This window comes from Aegilops tauschii, chromosome 1 (genome assembly GCF_002575655.3).
Source record: "Aegilops tauschii subsp. strangulata cultivar AL8/78 chromosome 1, Aet v6.0, whole genome shotgun sequence".
In the NCBI taxonomy this organism is placed as follows: Eukaryota; Viridiplantae; Streptophyta; class Magnoliopsida; order Poales; family Poaceae; genus Aegilops; species Aegilops tauschii.
Genome location: NC_053035.3, coordinates 476,294,131 through 476,315,226, shown reverse-complemented (window position 1 = coordinate 476,315,226; position 21,096 = coordinate 476,294,131). Strand labels below are relative to the sequence as shown.

Genomic DNA, 21,096 nt, shown 5'->3' with positions numbered 1-21,096 from the left:
CTGAGTCCAAACGACTCACATATATGTTAACAACCCGAGGTGCATGTGTAGGTTTAGGTAATTGAGGAAAATTGATCAATGTGTTGGTTGAGTCCAAAAGTGTAACTGACAACACTGTAATTGAGTGACACTCGCTCTCTCCGCCCTCCTCTTATATGCGCCTTATATCCTCCCCCCACTTGTTACCCTACAAAGGAATAACAGTTCACATCGGCAGATAACATCTTAGAAGGCGAGTACTCCAAATTGAATGCATTAGCCCATTTTTTGCACCAGTTTTTGGTATTATGCAACTAGGGCACGAACGTGAATATAGACGGCAAGTTTAAGCACTGTCTATACATTTACCTCTAGTATCTCGTAGTGTAGAGAAACACACTTCCGTTTATAAAGATTGGGCGGACGCCTTGACAACTTAAGCTGATGCTGACTAGACCTGACTGGACTAGACGTGATCCGATCCCACAGGCAATGGCTCTTACCGGACTGACCATACCGAGACAACCGTGAAGGAAGGGCTCATCCCATGGTGACATTTGAACACTTCTTTTAACTTTGAAAATGTATCCAACGTGAATGATCACCGATGTGTACAATACTATAAGTCCGTGGGGAGTGCTCACCTGTAGAGTTAGAGGGCTGCGGCGCGAGGATGGATGGGTGATATCTACTACACAACCTTCTTCTTGTAGACGTTGTTGGGCCTCCAAGTGCAGAGGTTCGTAGGACAGTAGCAAATTTCCATCCAGTGGATGACCTAAGGTTTATCAATCCATGGGAGGCATAGAATGAAGATGGTCTCTCTCAAGCAACCCTGCAACCAAATAACAAAGAGTCTTGTGTCCCCAACACACCCAATACAATGGTAAATTGTATAGGTGCACTAGTTCGGCGAAGAGATGGTGATACAAGTGCAATATGGATAGTAGATATAGGATTTTGTAATCTGAAAATATAAAAACAACAAGGTAGCAAGCGATCAAAGTGAGCGTAAACGGTATTGCAATGCAAAGAAACAAGGCCTGGGGTTTATACTTTCACTAGTGCAAGTTCTCTCAACAATAATAACATAATTGGATCATATAACTATCCCTCAACATGCAACAAAGAGTCACTCCAAAGTCACTAATAGCGGAGAACAAACGAAGAGATTATTGTAGGGTACGAAACCACCTCAAAGTTATTCTTTCTGATCGATCTATTCAAGAGTCCGTAGTAAAATAACATGAAGCTATTCTTTTTGTTCGATCTATCATAGAGTTCGTACTAGAATAACACCTTAAGACACAAATCAACCAAAACCCTAACGTCACCTAGATACTCCAATGTCACCTCAAGTATCCGTGGGTATGATTATACGATACGCATCACACAATCTCAGATTCATCTATTCAACCAACACATAGAACTTCAAAGAGTGCCCCAAAGTTTCTACTTGAGAGTCAAGACGAAAACGTGTGCCAACCCCTATGCATAAGTTCACGAGGTCACGGAACCCGCAAGTTGATCACCAAAACATACATCAAGTAAATCACGTGATATCCCATTGTCACCACAGATAAGCACATGCAAGACATACATCAAGTGTTCTCAAATCCTTAAAGACTCAATCCGATAAGATAACTTCAAAGGGAAATTCAATCCATTACAAGAGAGTAGAGGGGGAGAAACATCATAAGATCCAACTATAATAGCAAAGCTCGCGGTACATCAAGATCGTACCACCTCAAGAACATGAGAGAGAGAGATCAAACACATAGCTACTGGTATATACCCTCAGCCCCGAGGGTGAACTACTCCCTCCTTGTCATGGATAGCGTCGGGATGATGAAGATGGCCACCGATGAGGGTTCCCCCCTCCGGCAGGGTGCCAGAACAGGGTCCTGATTGGTTTTTGGTGGCTACAGAGGCTTGCGGCGGCGGAACTCCCGATCCATTCTGTTCCTCGATGTTTTTAGGGTATATGGACATATATAGGCGAAAGAAGTCGGTCAGGGGAGGCACGAGGGGCCCACGAGGGTGGGGTGCGCGCCCAGGGGGTAGGGCACGCCTCCCTGCCTCGTGGCTTCCTCGAAGCTTCCCTGACGTCTACTCCAAGTCTCCTGGATTGCTTCTGTTCCAAAAATAACTCTCCCGAAGGTTTCATTCCGTTTGGACTCCGTTTGATATTCCTTTTCTTCGAAACACTGAAATAGGCATGAAAACAACAATTTGGGATGGGCCTCCGGTTAATAGGTTAGTCCCAAAAAAATATAAAAGTGTTTAGTAAAGCCCATAAACATCCAAAACAGATAATATAATAGCATGAATACTTCATAAATTATAGATACGTTGGAGACGTATCAGCATCCCCAAGATTAATTCCTGCTCGTCCTCGAGTAGGTAAATGATAAAAGAAATAATTTATGAAGTATGAATGCTAGCAGGTGCACAAGTTTGATCAATGATAATTTCAATCACCTTTTCTAGCATCATCATATGTCATAACAGTAGCTCATCTCATAAAACTTTTCATAATCAAGTAACAAACTATTCACACGTTAAAGTATAGATCATAAACTTTCTTGAAAACTAAAAAACCGTGTTATTAGTCATCAAACAATTACAATTCATCTTATTTTCAGGAAGAGTCTATGTCAGAGGTTTGATTCAGCAAACTTCACATACTCAACTATCATTTAAGTCTTTCACAATTGCTAACACTCACGCGATATTTATGGGTTCAAAGTTTCAATCAGACATAGAGAAAGATAGGGCTTATAGATTCGCCTCCCAACCTTTTACCTCAAGGGTAATGTCAACAATAATAGTTCATGATGCCTTACATCCAATTGGATATATATATATATATCAGGATCTTTCCAACACAATGTGCTTGCCAAAGGATAAAATGTAAAAAGGAAAGGTGAAGATCACCATGACTCTTGCATAAGGTAAAAGACAAGAATAAAAGATAGGCCCATCGCAGAGGGAAGCAGAGGTTGTCATGCGCTTTTATAGTTGGATGCACAAAATCTTAATGCGAAAGAACGTCACTTTATATTGCCACTTGTGATAGGGACCTTTATTATGCAGTCCGTCGCTTTTATTGCTTCCACATCACAAGATCGTATAAAGCTTATTTTCTCCACACTAATAGATCATACATATTTAGAGAGCAATTTTTATTGCATGCATCGATGACAACTTACTTGAAGGATCTTACTCAATCCATAGGTAGGTATGGTAGACTCTCATGGCAATACTAGTTTAAGGGATTTTTGGAAGCACAAGTAGTATCTCTACTTGGTGCAAAGAATTTGGATAGCATGAGGGGGAAAGGCAAGCTCAGCATGTTGGATGATCCATGGCAATATACTTTATTTCGGATATAAGAAAACATAACCCATTATGTTGTCTTCCTTGTCCAACATCAACCTTTTAGCATGTCATATTTTAATGAGTGCTCCCAATTACAAAAGATGTCCAAGATAGTATATTTATATGTGAAATCTCTCTTCCCTCAATATTCTTTCATGAATTGTTCAAGTGATCAATACAATGTTTGCTAACCTTCAATAAATTTACCACCTCTACTTCTTATATGTGAAGTCATTACTCCCCAAGGGATAAGCATATGAAACATGTATAATTTCAGATTTATTATATTCAATTAATTCAACCATTTACTCATAGGATATAAGTGAAGCACACGAGTAAATGACAAACTACTCCAAAAAGATATAAGTGAAGATCAATGAGTAGTTAAATAATTATGTAGCTATGTGAAGACTCTCCCATTTAGGAATTTCAGATCTTGATATTTTATTCAAACAGCATGCAAAACAAAATAAAATGATATTCTAAGAATAGCAAACATCATGTGAAGAAGCAAAAACTTAGGATCAACCGATACTAACTGATAGTTGTCGAAGAAGAAAGGTAGGATGCCAACCGGGGCATCCCCAAGCTTAGACGCTTGAGACTTCTCACTACAACAACAAAAACCCCATATAACAATGCATATCTACCAACGAATCTGGACTATGTGTTGTTTGGTCAACCTCCCACCTACCACCTCGCATGACTTGCTAACCTCTCCCCGTACCCACCTTCACATCTACAGAAAAAAATCACATTATCTCTAACTCCCCCTTTAGAAGTAGCTCACCAGCCAAATCTTATTTCTCTGTGACCACAACGCCGCCGCCTCTAAATCTGGCGAGCTACGGCGCTCTACTGCGTCGCCGCTCATCGGATCGGCTACTTCTCACCACTTTTCTGCGATCCCGAACCATGGCGACGTCCTCCGCTCTCCTACGTGCGGCCAGCAGAAATCCTAGTTGCCACAGACCACGCCTCCTCTGGTTTGTCGCCCTACTAATCCGTGCCAAATTGCCGCATGTGCGGCTGCCGGTCGGCCTTGGCGGTGCTGCTCCACCTTGGCTACCTCGACTCCGACGTCTGCCGGTTCAGTAAGCCACTCCTCCCCTGACCCTCTCTTCTCTTACCTATCTTGTTTTCTGTCTGGTAGACCATGGCGGATTCTTTGCCGGTCATCGTGACGACGATCTGCGCTAACCTGATCAGTCAGCCTGATCCGCCGCCGCTGGCGCTGGCTTGCACCGGTATACATATCACTCCACTTCGTAAATCAGAGGATGCCTAGCCATGATGGTTTGTCCCTCCCCTTTTCATTCCCGCCTTTGAGACAGTGTAATTGTGAGTGTTTACTTCTACCTCTATCCCTCACTCATACTACTGCCACCATGTGCAACACCGAAGACATGCATGGACTACCAGAGCAAGGATCTAGTCGGCACGTCATCAGCCCCTCCGTTCATCCAGCCAATGTATGGGACAACTACCAACTCCCTCCAATCATAAATCAAAGCTGCATATGCCCACTTAACCCCCTCGGATAGGCGTACACACTAGACTAGAGCTTGGAATCGTAATTTATTCTATTCTTTTGATGCTTAATAGTAGAGTGGTGTTGTTTGGTCCAACTTGTTTTGGCCTCAGATCTGCTACAGAAAACCGTTGAGAGCCGTGAATTACAAAATGGATTGCTTCTGCAAGTTTACTTCAGTTGAATTATAGCTTCTTAATATTTTGCATGCTAATGCCTACTCATGCTGATGCAGTCGTGCAATCAGGGAAATTGTTAATGCAAACTAATGTACACAGAAAACTAACACATGGTACTGCTTTCAAACAGTGTGTAATTGATACATTTATTTTTATGTTTGGAATGACTAATTCGTTGGGATAGTCTAATGAGTTGTTCTCAGTCAAAGAAAGTTTTTCTAGAATGAATCTGCTATTTTAGTTCATTTGGCGATTGATTAGTTTTGTGTGTGATTGATGATGCTTAGTGCCTAGTTGAGTAAATCACTATATTCATGAGGTAAATTGTGTTTTTTTATTACGCTCAAAATCATTGGTAAATTTGAGATGAACAGAGAGAAAAAATTCTGCTAATGCCTAAGAATTACTGCTAATCCTAGCACCGAGGTGATGTGCATCATATATCTTAGCACCCAGGAGTAGTTAGTACCGACTAAAACTATGTACTTTGAATATGCAGCAGCAGATATGCATTAATGGGTGCATAAATTATGTTAGTACTCTCCTTGTGAATGGCCGGTGCATAGATGGGTGCTTCAGAGCTCTATATTGCATTTTCAGTTTAACTGTCTACGAAAGGTGCTTATAATATAGGAAGCATTTTAGAAAGAAGTTATATCATGAGTTGCATTGACTGAGACTTCTATGGATCAGGATAGCACATTTGGGTTCCTTTCAGACTTGCCTGGAGGAACTGGTGACAAAATACACAGAAACCTAGTTTGTTATTTACATGGACTGTATTCCCAAATACACAGGTAGGAATATACGTACAATACTGGTGTACAACGACAATGCTGTCAAAGGGACTTGTGTCGGTCTGCAGAAGTTCGATGGAACAAAATGTACACCTAAATGTAAGTTACACAATCAGTTTCATTATATTAGTTCTAGTTTTCTTTTTGTGAGGTTAGTTCAAGTTATCTTCTTTATTTAGATGTTTGGAGAAAAAGAGAACATTGTGTGTGTTTGTATCTTAAAGTTGCAATTACCCAGCGGAGCATACAATTTACATTTTTTGTGTATATTACAATGAAATGTGACCATAATCTTTGACCTTAGGATGATAATTTTCTTTTTGTGCCAAGAGAGAAACATGTTTATTACGACATGCACGTCTACAATGCTCGATATATGGTCCTAATGTATGTTTGGCTTGCGACATGTGAAAAAGAAAAGAAAAAGATCACGGAAACAAATTTTGAGATGAGTGCCTAATACAGTGGGATTCCTAGTACTGATTTAAGCATTGTTACACTTAAATCAAGTCTCATATGGGAATAAGAAAAGACAAGGATTTTTGTTGATCATTCAGATTAAACTAGACCGATGTGAGCCTTCAACAAAGGATCAACTCCAGAATAAGTGTTACATGCGGGCTTCCATTTCTATATGCTAAATTTATTTCAGTTGTTACGTTGGCCTTTGCCAATCAGACCGAATACTGAGTGATGGGCAGGGTGGTGATCATCTCGTAACAATGTCATTGAAGGTTATCGAGCAGAATGAATCGTGGGAAGACGAAGAAGGTACTGACTAAAACTTAAACATGGCCTTCAACCTTTGTATGTTTCTCCTTTTTAATTGCTCTATTGACCTGATTTTTTTCTCTAATGTTACTTTACTCATTCATGGCAGTTCTTTGTTGCCGAAGATTGCCAAGATGAATGGATGTTGTTGAATGCAAGGTGGAGAATGGGATGCTACCAGATAGTTTTATGTCTACAGTGTAGTATGTCATTTTCATGGTCAATGTATAGAAAATCATGTATGTACTGTTTGGATTGTGTTCCATGTAATACAACCGAGTTGATTTAATATATGAAGTATTTCTGTTCACTGGATCACTGCTCCTGTGCACTATCGGTATTGGTCTAGCAATTGTTGTTCGCAATATATAAAATAGTACCTCATGCTATCTAACAATGCATAGAAGCGTATATTATGTCAGCTTGAAAATTAGTTCGTGTAGGTTAGCCACCAAAGCATACGAAGCGTTGTTATGCTCCAAATATATACATTGCTACATTGCAACACATCTTCACGTGGTTTACCAACGCAATTATATATGTTGTTGTAGAACCTTGCAACGCCACCAACGGCAACGCATAATAATCCGTTGATGTAGACCTTAGCAACGGTTATATGGATATACGACAACGCATCAATGTGTTGCTGAAGGGGTGTTCCTCTTGTAGTGTCTTGAAATATTATCTTGGGATACCTTAATCATCCCCAAGCTTGAGCTTTTTTGTCTCCTTAATTCCTCTCATATCACGGTCTCCCTAAATCTCAAAAGCTTCATCCACACAAAACTCAACAAGGACTTGTGGGATAAGTTAGTATAAACCAATGCAAAAACCTTATCATACTCTAATGTAGCAAATCACTAACATTATTACTCAACATTGCATACTAAATGCCTCTGCTTATTTAATAGTCCTATCCTCAAATAGAATCATTAAAGAAGCAAACATATGCAAACAATGCAAACATAATAGCAATCTGCCTAAACAGGACAGCCTGTAAAGAATGCAGCAAGATCCATACTTCCCTAGATCTAAAAATTATGAACGAAAATTCCCACTGTAGTAAATTTATCAGATCTTATTATGCAAAAGGTTTCAACATTTTATCACATTCTGACTTTTCTAAGGAATTTTTGCAACAGCGGTAAACTTTCTGTTTTGAAACAGCAACATGTAGACTTGTAAAATAGGCATAGTAAAGGCTATCAATGCCACTTTTATTGAAATAAAAGATGCAAAACATTGTTCTAAATAACAGCAAGCAAATCCTAACAAAATAAATTGACGCTCCAAGCAAAACACATATCATGTGGTGAATAAAAATATAACTCCAAGTAAAGTTACCGATGAACGAAGACGAAAGAGGGGATGCCTTCCGGGGCATCCCCAAGCTTAGGCTCTTGCCACTCCTTATTTCATAGTCCATCGAATCTTTACCCAAAACTTGAAAACTTCACAACACAAAACTTAACAAAAAACTCGTAAGCTCCGTTAGTATAAGAAAATAAATCACCACTTAGGTACTGTTGTGAACTCATTCTAAATTCATATTGGTGTAATATCTACTGTATTTCAACTTCTATATGGTTCATACCCTCCGGTACTACTCATAGATTCATTAAAATAAGCAAACAACACATAGAAAACAGAATCTGTCAAAAACAGAACAGTCTGTTGTAATCTGTATAAAACGTATACTTCTGGAAGACCTAAAATTCTGAAATAAATTGGTGGACCTGAGGAATTTGTCTATTAATCATCTGCAAAAAGAATCAACTAAATAGCACTCTCCAGTAAAAAGTTGTAGCTAATCTCGTGAGCGCTAAAGTTTCTGTTTTTTACAGCAAGATCAAAAAGACTTCACCCAAGTCTTCCCAAAGGTTCTACTTGGCACAAACACTAATTAAAACATAAAAACACATCTAACCAGAGGCTAGATGAATTATTTATTGCTAAACAGGAGCAAAAAGCAAGGAACAAAAATAAAATTGGGTTGCCTACCAACAAGCGCTAACGTTTAACGCCCCTAGCTAGGCATGATGATTTCAATGATGCTCACATAAAAGATAAGAATTGAAACATAAAGAGAGCATCATGAAGAATATGACTAGCACATTTAAGTCTAACCCACTTCCTATGCATAGTGATTTTGTGAGCAAACAACTTATGGGAACAATAATCAACTAGCATAGGAAGACAAAACAAGCATAACTTCAAAATTTTAAGCACATAGAGAGGAAACTTGATATTATTGAAATTCCTACAAGCAAATATTCCTCACTCATAATAATTTTCAGTAGCATCATGAATGAATTCCACAATATAACCAGCACCTAAAGCATTCTTTTCATGATCTACAAGTATAGAAAATTTATTACTCTCCACATAAGCAAAATTCGTCTCATTCGGAATAGTAGTGGGAGCAAACTCAACAAAATAACTATCATGTGAAGCATAATCCAATTAAAAATTAAAATCATGACGACAAGTTTCATGGTTATCTTTATTCTTTATAGCATACGTGTCATCACAATAATCATCATAAATAGGAGGCATGATTTCATCATAATAAATTTTCTCATCAAAACTTGGGGGACTAAACATATCATCTTCATCAAACATAGCATCCCCAAGCTTGTGGCTTTGCATATCATTAGCATCATGGGTATTCAAAGAATTCATACTAACAACATTGCAATCATGCTCATCATTCACGTATTTTATGCCAAGCATTCTATGTAATTCTTCTTCTAGTACTTGAGCACAATTTTCCTTCCCATCATTTTCACGAAAGACATTAAAAAGATGAAGCATATGAGGCACCCTTAATTCCATTTTTTTGTAGTTTTCTTTTATAAACTAAACTAGTGATAAAACAAGCAAAAAGATTCGATTACAAGATCTAAAAATATACCTTCAAGCACTAACCTCCCCGGCAACGGCGCCAGAAACTGCTTGATGTCTACTACACAACCTTCTTCTTGTAGACGTTGTTGGGCCTCCAAGTGCAGAGGTTTGTAGGACAGTAGCAAATTTCCCTCAAGTGGATGACCTAAGGTTTATCAATCCGTGGGAGCCGTAGGATGAAGATGGTCTCTCTCAAGCAACCCTGCAACCAAATAACAAAGAGTCTTGTGTCCCCAACACACCCAATACAATGGTAATTGTATAGGTGCACTAGTTCGGCGAAGAGATGGTGATACAAGTGCAATATGGATAGTAGATATAGGGTTTTGTAATCTGAAAATAAAAAAACAGCAAGGTAGCAAGCGATAAAAGTGAGCGTAAACGGTATTGCAATGCTAGGAAACAAGGCCTAGGGTTCATACTTTCACTAGTGCAAGTTCTCTCAACAATAATAACATAATTGGATCATATAACTATCCCTCAACATGCAACAAAGAGTCACTCCAAAGTCACTAATAGCGGAGCAAACGAAGAGATTATTGTAGGGTACGAAACCACCTCAAAGTTATTCTTTCTGATCGATCTATTCAAGAGTCCGTAGTAAAATAACATGAAGCTATTCTTTCCGTTCGATCTATCATAGAGTTCGTACTAGAATAACACCTTAAGACACAAATCAACCAAAACCCTAATGTCACCTAGATACTCCAATGTCACCTCAAGTATCCGTGGGTATGATTATACGATATGCATCACACAATCTCAGATTCATCTATTCAACCAACACATAGAACTTCAAAGAGTGCCCCAAAGTTTCTACCGGAGAGTCAAGACGAAAACGTGTGCCAACCCCTATGCATAAGTTCACGAGGTCACGGAACCCGCAAGTTGATCACCAAAACATACATCAAGTGAATCACGTGATATCCCATTGTCACCACAGATAAGCACATGCAAGACATACATCAAGTGTTCTCAAATCCTTAAAGACTCAATTCGATAAGATAACTTCAAAGGGAAAACTCAATCCATTACAAGAGAGTAGAGGGCGAGAAACATCATAAGATCCAATTATAATAGCAAAGCTCGCGGTACATCAAGATCGTACCACCTCAAGAACACGAGAGAGAGTGATCAAACACATAGCTACTGGTACATACCCTCAGCCCCGAGGGTGAACTACTCCCTCCTCGTCATGGATAGCGTCGGGATGATGAAGGTTTCATTCCATTTGGACTCCGTTTGATATTCCTTTTCTTCGAAACACTGAAATAGGCATGAAAATAGCAATTTGGGCCGGGCCTCCGGTTAATAGGTTAGTCCCAAAAAATAATATAAAAGTGTTTAGTAAAGCCCATAAACATCGAAAATAGATAATATAATAGCATGAATACTTCATAAATTATAGATACGTTGGAGACGTATCAATGGGCGGGGTGCCATGGAAGTTGGGACCGTGGGTGCTCGGTGGCAGCATCAGTTTCTCTGTCTCTGCCTGTGTGTCGACGCCTTTGCCACCGTGTGGTTCTTGATCTTGAGGGAGACCTGACGACACACCTTGTTGGTGGTCAGCTTCTCTGCCTCTGGACCTGCACCAGACACTGTGGCTATTACCTAAGCTGCTGTTGCTCCTTCTTTGGCTGCATGCTTCTCGCCGACATTGGTGTGAGTCTCCTCCACGGATTTTTTCGCCATCATGGAAACCATCTGAGCAACAATAGTATTACACAACAAGGACAACGGCATGACGAGAACTAGATCCACGGTGCAGCCTCACACAGACGATGTCATTGTCTATGTGGGTTACTAACAACTAAACAGTATATTTCTATGTATCTAGCATGCATGTCCAGTAGATGGTTATGAAGATCATATCCGTATGTGTAGACATACTAGAGGTAAATGAGAACAAGGACAATGAGAACTATTAATGGCATTGTTTAGTGTGATGCATTAATGCTTAATGTGATGGATGGATGTCAGTCCTGGCATGGAAAAAAACATGCTTAATGTCTTGGGTGAGTCCAAAAAAGTGTAACTGAGTCATAGAACTGCATGTCACAAGAACCAGTAGAGACCTACGACAATACACACGAGTAGTAATGATCATTACGGATGGTATAGTGAGGAGAATGGACTTGTGTACCAGTGGAGCCAGAGTGTGGCCACCCTGACGCTGGGACCACCGGCGCCTGATGGAGACATCATCTTTGCCACATCTTCCCACACCATCTTGTGGTTCATGTACCTTGTCGAGGACCAACTTTGACTCGGGAGCAGGAGTGTGCGCTGGCAGATTGCGGTAGCTGTGGGAGTGCTTCCTATGGCCTCGCTGGAGCGGCACGGGTGCATCTAGACCTGCGATGTTGTTGCCGCCACAACTGCTGATGTTGGATCCCTGAAAGGTGTGTGTGGCAACGTTGTAGAGCAAGTGACTCACGGGCGCAGAGGGTGAGCACAACTGCCGGCGGGGGAGGAGTGCGACCCAAAGGCTTGAACTTCTCGAGCGAGGTGTAGGCAATGCCTTCAGCGCGAGGCATATGCAAAGAGTGTGAGGGAGTGTGTGTTGACTCACATGCATGATGAGAGTGAAATGGCAGCCAAGAAGGAGGCAAGGAGGAGGATGCTACATGAGATACATTGGTCCGATGAAAGGCTCCTCTCAGTTGAGGCATTCACAGTTTGCTGCTCGGGGCGTCGCGTCTCCTAGCCCCTCCGAACCCAGCCTGGCGACAATGGACATGAACCACATGATGAGGTGGCCAAAATCCCCCTCTCACATGATTTTGCTCTCGGCTTTCTTACTTCTTCCCGTGTCGTGTTATGTGCGGTCGAGTCAGATACTACTTATTAACAATTTGAGCTTATGTTCCTCTCAATTGACCTCAACACACATTGATTTCATAGAAGCCACTAGAGTTTGAGACTTTTTGGTGGAGAAGAACAGTAGAAAGGGGGAGGGTGGCCACCGCAACGCAGTTTGTGATCAATCGATGCCTTCCTCAATGCGCTAGATATAGGAATAGTTGGTTTATATTGCTTGGTGCAACCTCACCACCTTATCCACATCCAACCCATAAGCATTGTTAGTTTAGTATCCTTGGTAATTTACTTGCTGAGTCCAAATGACTCACATATATGTTAACAACCCGAGGTGCATGTGTAGGTTTAGGTAATTGAGGAAAAATGATCAATGTGTTGGTTGAGTCCAAAAGTGTAACTGACAACACTGTAATTGAGTGACGCTCGCTCTCTCCGCCCTCCTCTTATATGCGCCCCCCACTTGTTAGCCTACAAAGGAATATCAGTTCACATCGACAGATAACGTCTTAGAAGGCGAGTACTCCAAATTGAATGCATTAGCCAATTTTTTGCACCAGTTTTTGGTATTATGCAACTAGGGCACGAAAGTGAATATAGACAGCAAGTTCAAGCATTGTCTATACATTTAGCTCTAGTATCTCGTAGTGTAGAGAAACACGCTTCCATTTATAAAGATTGGGCGGACGCCCTGACAACTTAAGCTGATGCTGACTAGACCTGACTGGACTAGACGTGATCCGACCCACAGGCAATGGCTCTAACCGGACTGACCGTACCGAGACAACCGTGAAGGAAGGGCTCATCCCATGGTGACCTTTGAACACTTCTTTTAACTTTGAAAATGTATCCAATGTGAATGATCACCGATGTGTACAATACTATAAGTCCGCGGGGAGTGCTCACCTGTAGAGTTAGAGGGCTGCGGCACGAGGACGGATGGGCGGGGTGCCATGGAAGTTGGGACCGTGGGTGCTTGGTGGCAACATCAGTTTCTCTGTCTCTGTCTGCGTGTCGACGCCTTTGCCACCGCGTGGTTTTTGATCTTGAGGGAGACCTGACGACACACCTTGTTGGTGGTCAGCTTCTCCGCCTCTGGACCTGCACCAGACACTGCGGCTACTACCTAAGCTGTTGCTTCTCCTTCTTTGGCTGCTTCTCGCCGACATTGGTGTGAGTCTCCTCTACGGATTTTATCGCCATCATGGAAACCATCTTAGCAAAAATAGTATTACACAACAAGGACAACGGCATGACGAGAACTCGATCCACGGAGCAGCCTCGCACCGACGATGTCATTGTCTATGTGGGTTACTAACAACTAAGCAGTATATTTCTATGTATCTAGCATGCATGTCCAGTAGATGGTTATGAAGATCATATCCGTATGTGTAGACATACTAAAGGTAAATGAGAACAAGGACAATGAGAACTATTAATGGCATTGTTTAGTGTGATGCATTGATGCTTAATGTGATGGATGTATGTCACTGCTGGCATGGAAAAATACATGCTTAATGTGTTGGGTGAGTCCAAAAAAGTGTAACTGAGTCATAGAACTGCATGTGACAAGAACCAGTAGAGACCTATGACAATACACGCAAGTAGTAATGATCATTACGGATGGTATAGTGAGGAGAAGGGACTTGTGTACCAGTGGAGCCAGAGTGTGGCCACCCTGACGCTGGGACCACCGGCGCCTGATGGAGACATCATCTTTGATGCATCTTCCCACACCACCTTGTGGTTCATGTACCGTGTCGAGGACCAACTTCAATTCGGGAGCGGGAGTGTGCGCTGGCGGCTCGCGGTAGCTGTGGGAGTGCTTCCTATGGCCTCGCTAGAGCGGCACGGGTGCATCTAGCCCTGCGATGTTGTTGCCGCCGCAACTGCTAATGTTGGATCCCTGAAAGGTGTGCGTGGCAACGTTGTAGAGCAAGTGACTCACGGGCGCAGAGGGTGAGCACAACTGCCGGCGGGGGAGGAGTGCGACCCAAAGGCTTGAACTTCTCGAGCGAGGTGCAGGCAATGCCGTCAGCGCGAGGCATATGCAAAGAGTGTGAGGGAGTGTGTGTTGACTCGCGTGCATGATCAGAGTGAAATGGCAGCCAAGAAGGAGGCAGGGAGGAGGATGCTACATGAGATACATTGCTCCGATGAAAGGCTCCTCTCAGTTGAGGCATTCAGAGTTGCTGCTCGGGGCGTTGCGTCTCCCAGCCCCTCCGAACCCAGCCTGGCGACAATGGACATGAACCACATGATGAGGTGGCCAAAATAACTCTCAAAAAAAGATGAGGTGGCCAAAATCCCCCTCTCACATGATTTTGCTCTCGGCTTTCTTACTTCTTCCCGTGTCGTGTTATGTGCGGTCGAGTTAGAATTTTATTTTATTTTGGTTTTCTTTCTTTCGGTGTGCGTGTGTATTTTGCAACAAGCCGGACGATTGGAGCAGGGCCTATCTGGTACCTGACAGCGTCTTCTGATCTGTTCTTGTTTCCGTATTTTGCCAACATTTGCTAGTTTGGTTGGCTGGCCCAAATTGGCAAAATCCAGCAAAGAGACCAGTAACCTGATAGGCCCTGCTCCAATTGGCCGACTTGCCGCAAAACATTTAAGCACACCAAACGAAAGGAAACGAAAAGGTAAATTTGTACTATATCTCAGAAAACATGACACGGCAAGAACTAAGAATACCGAGAGCAAAACCACGCCAGAGTGGGATTTCGGCTACCTCATCATGTGATTCATGTCCATTGCCTCCAGTCTGGGTATGGAGTGGCTAGGTGACACGATGTCCCGAACAACAACTGCAAGTGCATAGACTGAGGAGGAGCCTCGCATCGGATCAGCATCTCCCATGTAGTAGCCTCTTTGTTGTCTCCTTCTTCATTGTCGTTTCACTCCAATCACGCAGGTAAGCCAACACACGCTCCCCTCCCACTCTCCCCCCAGGCCTCGCGCTACTGGCATCACCCGCACCTTGCTCGAGCAGCACAAGCCATTGGGTCACGTCCCACACCTGTCGGTAGCGGTGTGCTCACCCTCTGCCCTCGTGAGCCACCATCTCTACAACGTTGCCATGCACACCTTCCACGCACCCAACTTCGGCTGTTGCGGCGGCAACGGCATCACAGGGCTAGACGCACCCGTGCCATCCAATAGGGCCATATGAAGGCCGCCCGCGCATAATCCCGCACTCGAAGCGGAGATGACCACGCCGAGGTGCGCCACCGGTCGTCCCTCAAGTACTGGAACCACAAGGCTGTGAGGGTGGAAGCAGCCAAGCTGATGCCACCATGCGGCGCCGGTGCTCCCAGCCTCAGCGCGGCCATGCTCTCTCTCCACAGGTAACGTATGCCCTTCCACCTCGCTATGCCGTCCATACTCATCATTAATACTAGAGACAATCCACTAGAAATATGTGTGCGTGCTTTCTCAGACAAGCAGCACAGAAAAAGAAAAGGAAAGGAACAAGTACGTGTGTTTTAGGGTAAAATGTACTACATTGACATCTCTAGCGATAAGGTGCTCCAATGTGGTAGTGCCTAAGAGCAAACGTGCACCATCATTCTTGTTTCAAGCCTGAGTCACTATAAGAAAGTAATCTTTATGATTGAAACCTTCTTTACAGTATGTCCGTGGTTCTAAACACATGATATTATATGCCACTAACACTGTTTACATATAATGGAAAAATGCATTTCACTTCCCTAAAAATAATGGTGTGTATTTCGGGTATCTCATGTGCTCTAGCGAAAGGTAGTGATGTGAATGCAAGCTTGGCTTTATAAGCTAGAGAAGAACCACCCTTTTTGTTATGAATATGTTTAACAAGTATGGTATGATACTACAGGTAAGGATTAATTTCGTGACTTAGTGGAGAATAAGACAAAAGCACAACCACCTCTCAATTGATTAGATCCATCCAAATATCCACCAAAAATAATGCACAATTACCATAAATAAGGATCCATAGATCCCCAAGTAAGATGGGAAGGTATTGCTCAAAGTATAGATATCACGGTAGTGATGCTTCCAGAAGATCATGGCAGAGAGTAAAGTATGGATCTCGCCAAAAACAAAGCTATAAGACTTCCGGAGTCAGAGTAAATCTCTCGTGGGCGATGCTTTGACATGGATCTTGAAGTAGGACGAAGTGTAGATCTTATGTAAACACCAGTAGCTATCTTCCAAATAGATCAAGTGGTAGAACTCAAATTTTATATCTCACTAGAAGCGATGGTTTGAGATGGACCATGGAGTAGAACAAGAAATTGATCTTATGGAGAAACTAGCATTGATTCGATACTGCAAATTGAAAATAGAGGTAGGTGTGGAAGTATAGATCTTGATGTGAGCGATGCTCTGACGTGTGCCATCATGGCCGAAGAAGAAACTGGGAATGCTTGAAGATAGACCCAAAGAACCGATATTTTTGGAACGAAGGCTCGTGAAGAGCCCGGCTTTGAATTAACAAAGCCATCAACCGGCCAGGAGTTAGATCATAAGACCCAGAGAACGACGACCAAACGCATACAAAGGGGAACGCTGGGAAGCAAACCAAAAGCACGGCCTACATAATCTAACCTAAGAAAGGAAAATGAAGATTACATCTTGCTAGAAGCAGAGTACTCCACACTAGTATCCTACAAATCAAGGACAGAGCAGCAGGGCATGAGAAAGTCGGCCGCGAAGATGGACATTGCTCCAGGAGCACCTAGGGAAGGAGGGAAAATAACACCTTCCTTATCTGTCACCGAAGAGGGACCCTACCCCCTCGCCATGGCTTGTAGGTGACGTAGTGTCAAGATTTAGAGAAGCTCACCTGAGAACTAGAAGGATGCCACCCTCACATCGCACGATGGACCTAGGGCGACCACCTCGATTTGGGATAAGCCATGTCGGCAACACCGCCACTAACCACACCCAACTAGTCGGAGAAGGAAAGCTTCATGGAGTCAGACGCTGAAGAGGAGGCAGCAGGGAACCAAGCAAAAATGCGAGAGGCAAGGCAGCAAAGCACCACCATTGAGAAGACCCAGGTCTCTCTGGTTTACATGAAGCCACAACCACCGGGAAGGCGAACCCTATCCCCTACCGTCAGGATCGAGAAGCCGCGTCACCAGGGCCGAGAGGCATTCACCGCCACCGGAGAGCACCAACCAGAAGAGACGACGGTGCCTACAACCCACACCGCATCCACACAATCTCGAGACACAAGCAACATCAATCCTGCGCCTACACATCATCCCATCAGAGCCCCTACACCACTGACGATGACTTCAGGAAGTTCACGACGCGCAAGGCGCCGCAGCCGCCAAATCCGCAGGGGATTGTGGGTTTTCACCCTGGCAGGAGGTCGGGGTGGAGAGTTGGGACCTCAGCAGCGCCCCATGGAAGAAAGTGGCGCCCTTGGGCGTCGCCCCCGTCGGGCCGGCCAAGCCGGCCAGGGTTTCCCCCAGGCCGCAAGCTACTCCACCATGCTCACCAACACCGGAGCCAACGAGCGAATCGCACTCCACGGCGTACAGAGCGAGAGAGGCAACAGGGAGGTGGGATCTCGTACCTCCAGATCTGACGCAGATGAGATCTGCACCGCGACCAAAAGTCCACCAATGGCCCACCGCCCTCACGGCCGAGTACGCCGGCCAGCACACCGCCTGCGAACGCCGGCGGTCGCAATACGAGGCGTCCTCGCCGGCAGGGGCCGCCGCTCCAGGTACCAATGGCCTTCGAGAGGGATGAAGTGCCGCACTCCCCGCCGCCACCTTGATCGGCGCCTGCGCTAGCTGTCCTGGTGGCCGTCTCCAGTGGCGGCGAGGGAGGAGGAGAGGGTTGGAGGGGTGGTGGCGGCGGCGGAACCCTAGTCGCCCCCAAGTCACCCGGGGGGGGCGACGCGAGGGTCGGGAGGGGGGATTCAAGAACCAACATTTAAAGCACTCACCTACCGTACTTTGTTTGACTCGGGAAAACAAGTGTAGTTTGTGAGAGATATTTCTAACACTCACTCTGCATGTGGGTCCTTATATATGTGTAGTACTAGAGATGAGTAAAATATGGTTGTAAATAATAAAGAGGGATTTATATAAGACATGTTAACATATATAGAAAATAGCTGGCATCAAGGCTAAAAGAAGCATCCAATGCATGATTGTGATCAGCTAGAGAAGGGGTACACTTTTGTGAACATTGCCTTTTTGAGGACTCGCCGCTCCCCTCCATAATACATATGCCATCTATATTCAGATTTTACATTGATTAGAGGCTTCACTAATACAGTGGAATATATATTACTAGCGTATTTTTTGTACCCTTTATTCTCATGACATAATGTTTTCCCTTGTAGTTTTATTTAACCTAATCATCAAACAATTTCCTCAAGGTACTAATTTCAAATTATTTTGTGACATTCTTAGCTCAGAGTCTATTGATGATTATCTCACTGCCACCCACCCTCAACTGGAGGGCGACAAGATGCGTTTGGCGCATCTAGAGATGTGTACAGGTAGCATGCATAACGCGGTGTGCTTGCCAGTGCGTGTCCTATTGTCAAATGCATGTGTGGATACACATGCAACACTAACAGTGTTTGTCAAGAATTGGTGTTTTTTGCCTTTGGACATGACCACTTACGACACGAACTTACAGGTGCAATCCAGGCTAGTTCGGTACTCTTTCCCTCCATAGGGTGTGCGTCCGTCTACCGGCTCTGGAGAAGTTATTTGGGTCTAGTTCGTGACTCGAATATGTTCAAGTAGATCGATCGACACCATGCCTTGCGCCTAACCATATGCATGCTTTGCGAGCTTGTTACTTCCGTGTCATGTAACCCTCTCGACCAGATCAACGGAGACGAACACCTGACCCAAGAGGTGACACTTGCCTCGGCCCCTACCAAAACAGACGCGTCCTCCTTCGCGTGTTGCATCACAGTGATCACAAGTGTTGCTCCGTTCTCTTCAAGCCGAGTTTGGTGAGATCTTGCTCGCACGAATTGGGTCGCGGTCAACTTGGAGGCCATGACTGGGAGGCTTGGTACGGCCTGGATTGTGCAAGATCAGAAACTGGCAGGATAACACGCCGGCGGGTGTGTGTGTGTGTGTTGTTGGGTGAAGCTCGTCGGGTGTGCCGTTCCTGTGTGGCTAACTGTATAAAATCTTTAAAGCTAAATTTAGGAAAGTAACAAAAATAGAACTGTGACAGAGTGATCACCAACTGACGTGTGTGTCATGACTGCAAAGGGTTGATCCGAACGTCATGTATGTCACGGAGAATGTTAAGCGCAAGAGAACGTTTGCGCCATCTAAAAGGGAAAGATGGAAGTAGAAGGAGTCGTAATGACGAAAGAGGGGTTCTGGAAGCATCAACGGACATCTAGGCGAAGACATCATGGCATAGCTGTCGGTGTCAAAACCGGCGGATCTCGGGTAGGGGGTCCCGAACTGTGCGTCTAAGGTTGATGGTAACAGGAGACGGGGGACACAATGTTTACCCAGGTTCGTGCCCTCTCTATGGAGGTAATACCCTACTTCCTGCTTGATTGATCTTGATGAATATGAGTATTACAATAGTTGATCTACCTCGAGATTGTAATGGCTCAAACCCTAAAAGTATAGCATGTATGACTATGATTATGATCACCCGTACGGTCTAAGCCCTCCGGTTTATATAGACACGGAGGGGACTAGGGTTGTACAAAGTCGGTTACAGAGAAAGGAATCTTCATATCTGGGCGCCCAGCTTGCCTTCCACGCCAAGGAGAGTCCCATCCGGACACGGGAGAGAGTCTTCGGTCTTGTATCTTCATTGGCACGTATTGTCGAAGCAGAGACCGTGTCCCCTTATTGCGGGATCCTCATCAATACGGGCGTGGGTATCCCAAAGGTTCTGTTGGCACGATTCTTTAGGAATAGGCAGTTTTTTAGGCTTAGGAGGAGGCGTTCGATATTCATTGCCTTTATAAAGGGGCTAAGGCCCGTCTTGCTCCTTCACGCCAACCCTTTCCTCAACCTCTCCAACCTCGAGTTCCAGCACCCAAGGTTCAATTTAATTGCTTCAAGCTTCCCAGTCATGTCCGGACCCAGCCCTCAAGGTCGGTGGGTGGCTTCCTCTGTCACAGAGGAGGATATTGCGAAGCTCCAGGCAGCAAGATACCTGACTGCGGAAATCCCCCACATGCTTCCTGCTCAAGGGCAGGTTATTCCTACTCCCAGATCCGGCGAGAGGGTCGTATTCATCTCCCACTTCCTCCGAGGGCTAGGGTTCGCTCTTCCCCCCTTTGTTTGATGGCTCATGTTTTACTGCGGGCTAGATTTTCACGATCTAGCTCTGGACTCCTTTCTTCACGTCTCGGCGTTCACTATCATGTGCGAGGCCTTCCTCCGTATTCAACCCCACTCCGGCTTGTGGCTCAAGACCTTTAATGTGAAGCCGAAGGTAGTTGATGGGAAACAAGCGGAGTGCGGTGGTGCTACAGTGAGTAAACTCATCAACGCTTCTTGGCTAAAAGGATCCTTCATAGAATCTTGCAACTTATGGCAGCGGGAGTGGTTTTACATCACTGAACCCCGTGGTACCAAGTGGGCAGCTACACCCGCGTTCCAATCCGGCCCTCCAATTCAGCTTGCATCATGGATCAATAAGGTTGGACTGGGGATCAATCGACGAAGTGCAGACTCTACAGAGCCGCATCCGGAGTCTCCTTGAGAAGTACACCAATCTCATCCACGTG

At 44.2% G+C, this 21,096-nt stretch overlaps 1 protein-coding gene and 1 long non-coding RNA gene across 2 annotated transcripts; one reads left to right on the top strand and one right to left on the bottom strand.

Annotated features, from left to right (window-relative positions):
- Nucleotides 1-4,142: 4,142 nt before the first annotated feature.
- LOC120965380 (uncharacterized) lies at nt 4,143-8,305 on the top strand. Its single transcript, XM_045229358.2, has 5 exons — nt 4,143-4,656; nt 4,765-4,832; nt 5,868-5,966; nt 6,569-6,638; nt 6,748-8,305. The coding sequence occupies exons 1-5, from the start codon at nt 4,641-4,643 to the stop codon at nt 6,774-6,776; spliced, it is 282 nt and encodes a 93-aa protein (XP_045085293.1). The 5' UTR covers nt 4,143-4,640; the 3' UTR covers nt 6,777-8,305.
- Nucleotides 8,306-10,515: 2,210 nt separating this feature from the next.
- LOC141025678 (uncharacterized) lies at nt 10,516-18,799 on the bottom strand. The gene is made up of 2 exons (XR_012187904.1): nt 17,932-18,799; nt 10,516-10,811 (listed from the first exon to the last, which is right to left on the bottom strand). It is a non-coding gene; the product is annotated as an uncharacterized lncRNA (long non-coding RNA).
- Between the last annotated feature and the right edge of the window lie 2,297 nt (nt 18,800-21,096).

What these genes read in the sequence shown, in the direction of transcription:
- LOC120965380 (XM_045229358.2), top strand. An exon ending in CCTCCGTTCATCCAGCCAAT is followed by an intron (nt 4,833 to 5,867) that starts GTATGGGACAAC and finishes CCAAATACACAG; the next exon opens with GTAGGAATATACGTACAATA. An exon ending in ATCGTGGGAAGACGAAGAAG is followed by an intron (nt 6,639 to 6,747) that starts GTACTGACTAAA and finishes CATTCATGGCAG; the next exon opens with TTCTTTGTTGCCGAAGATTG.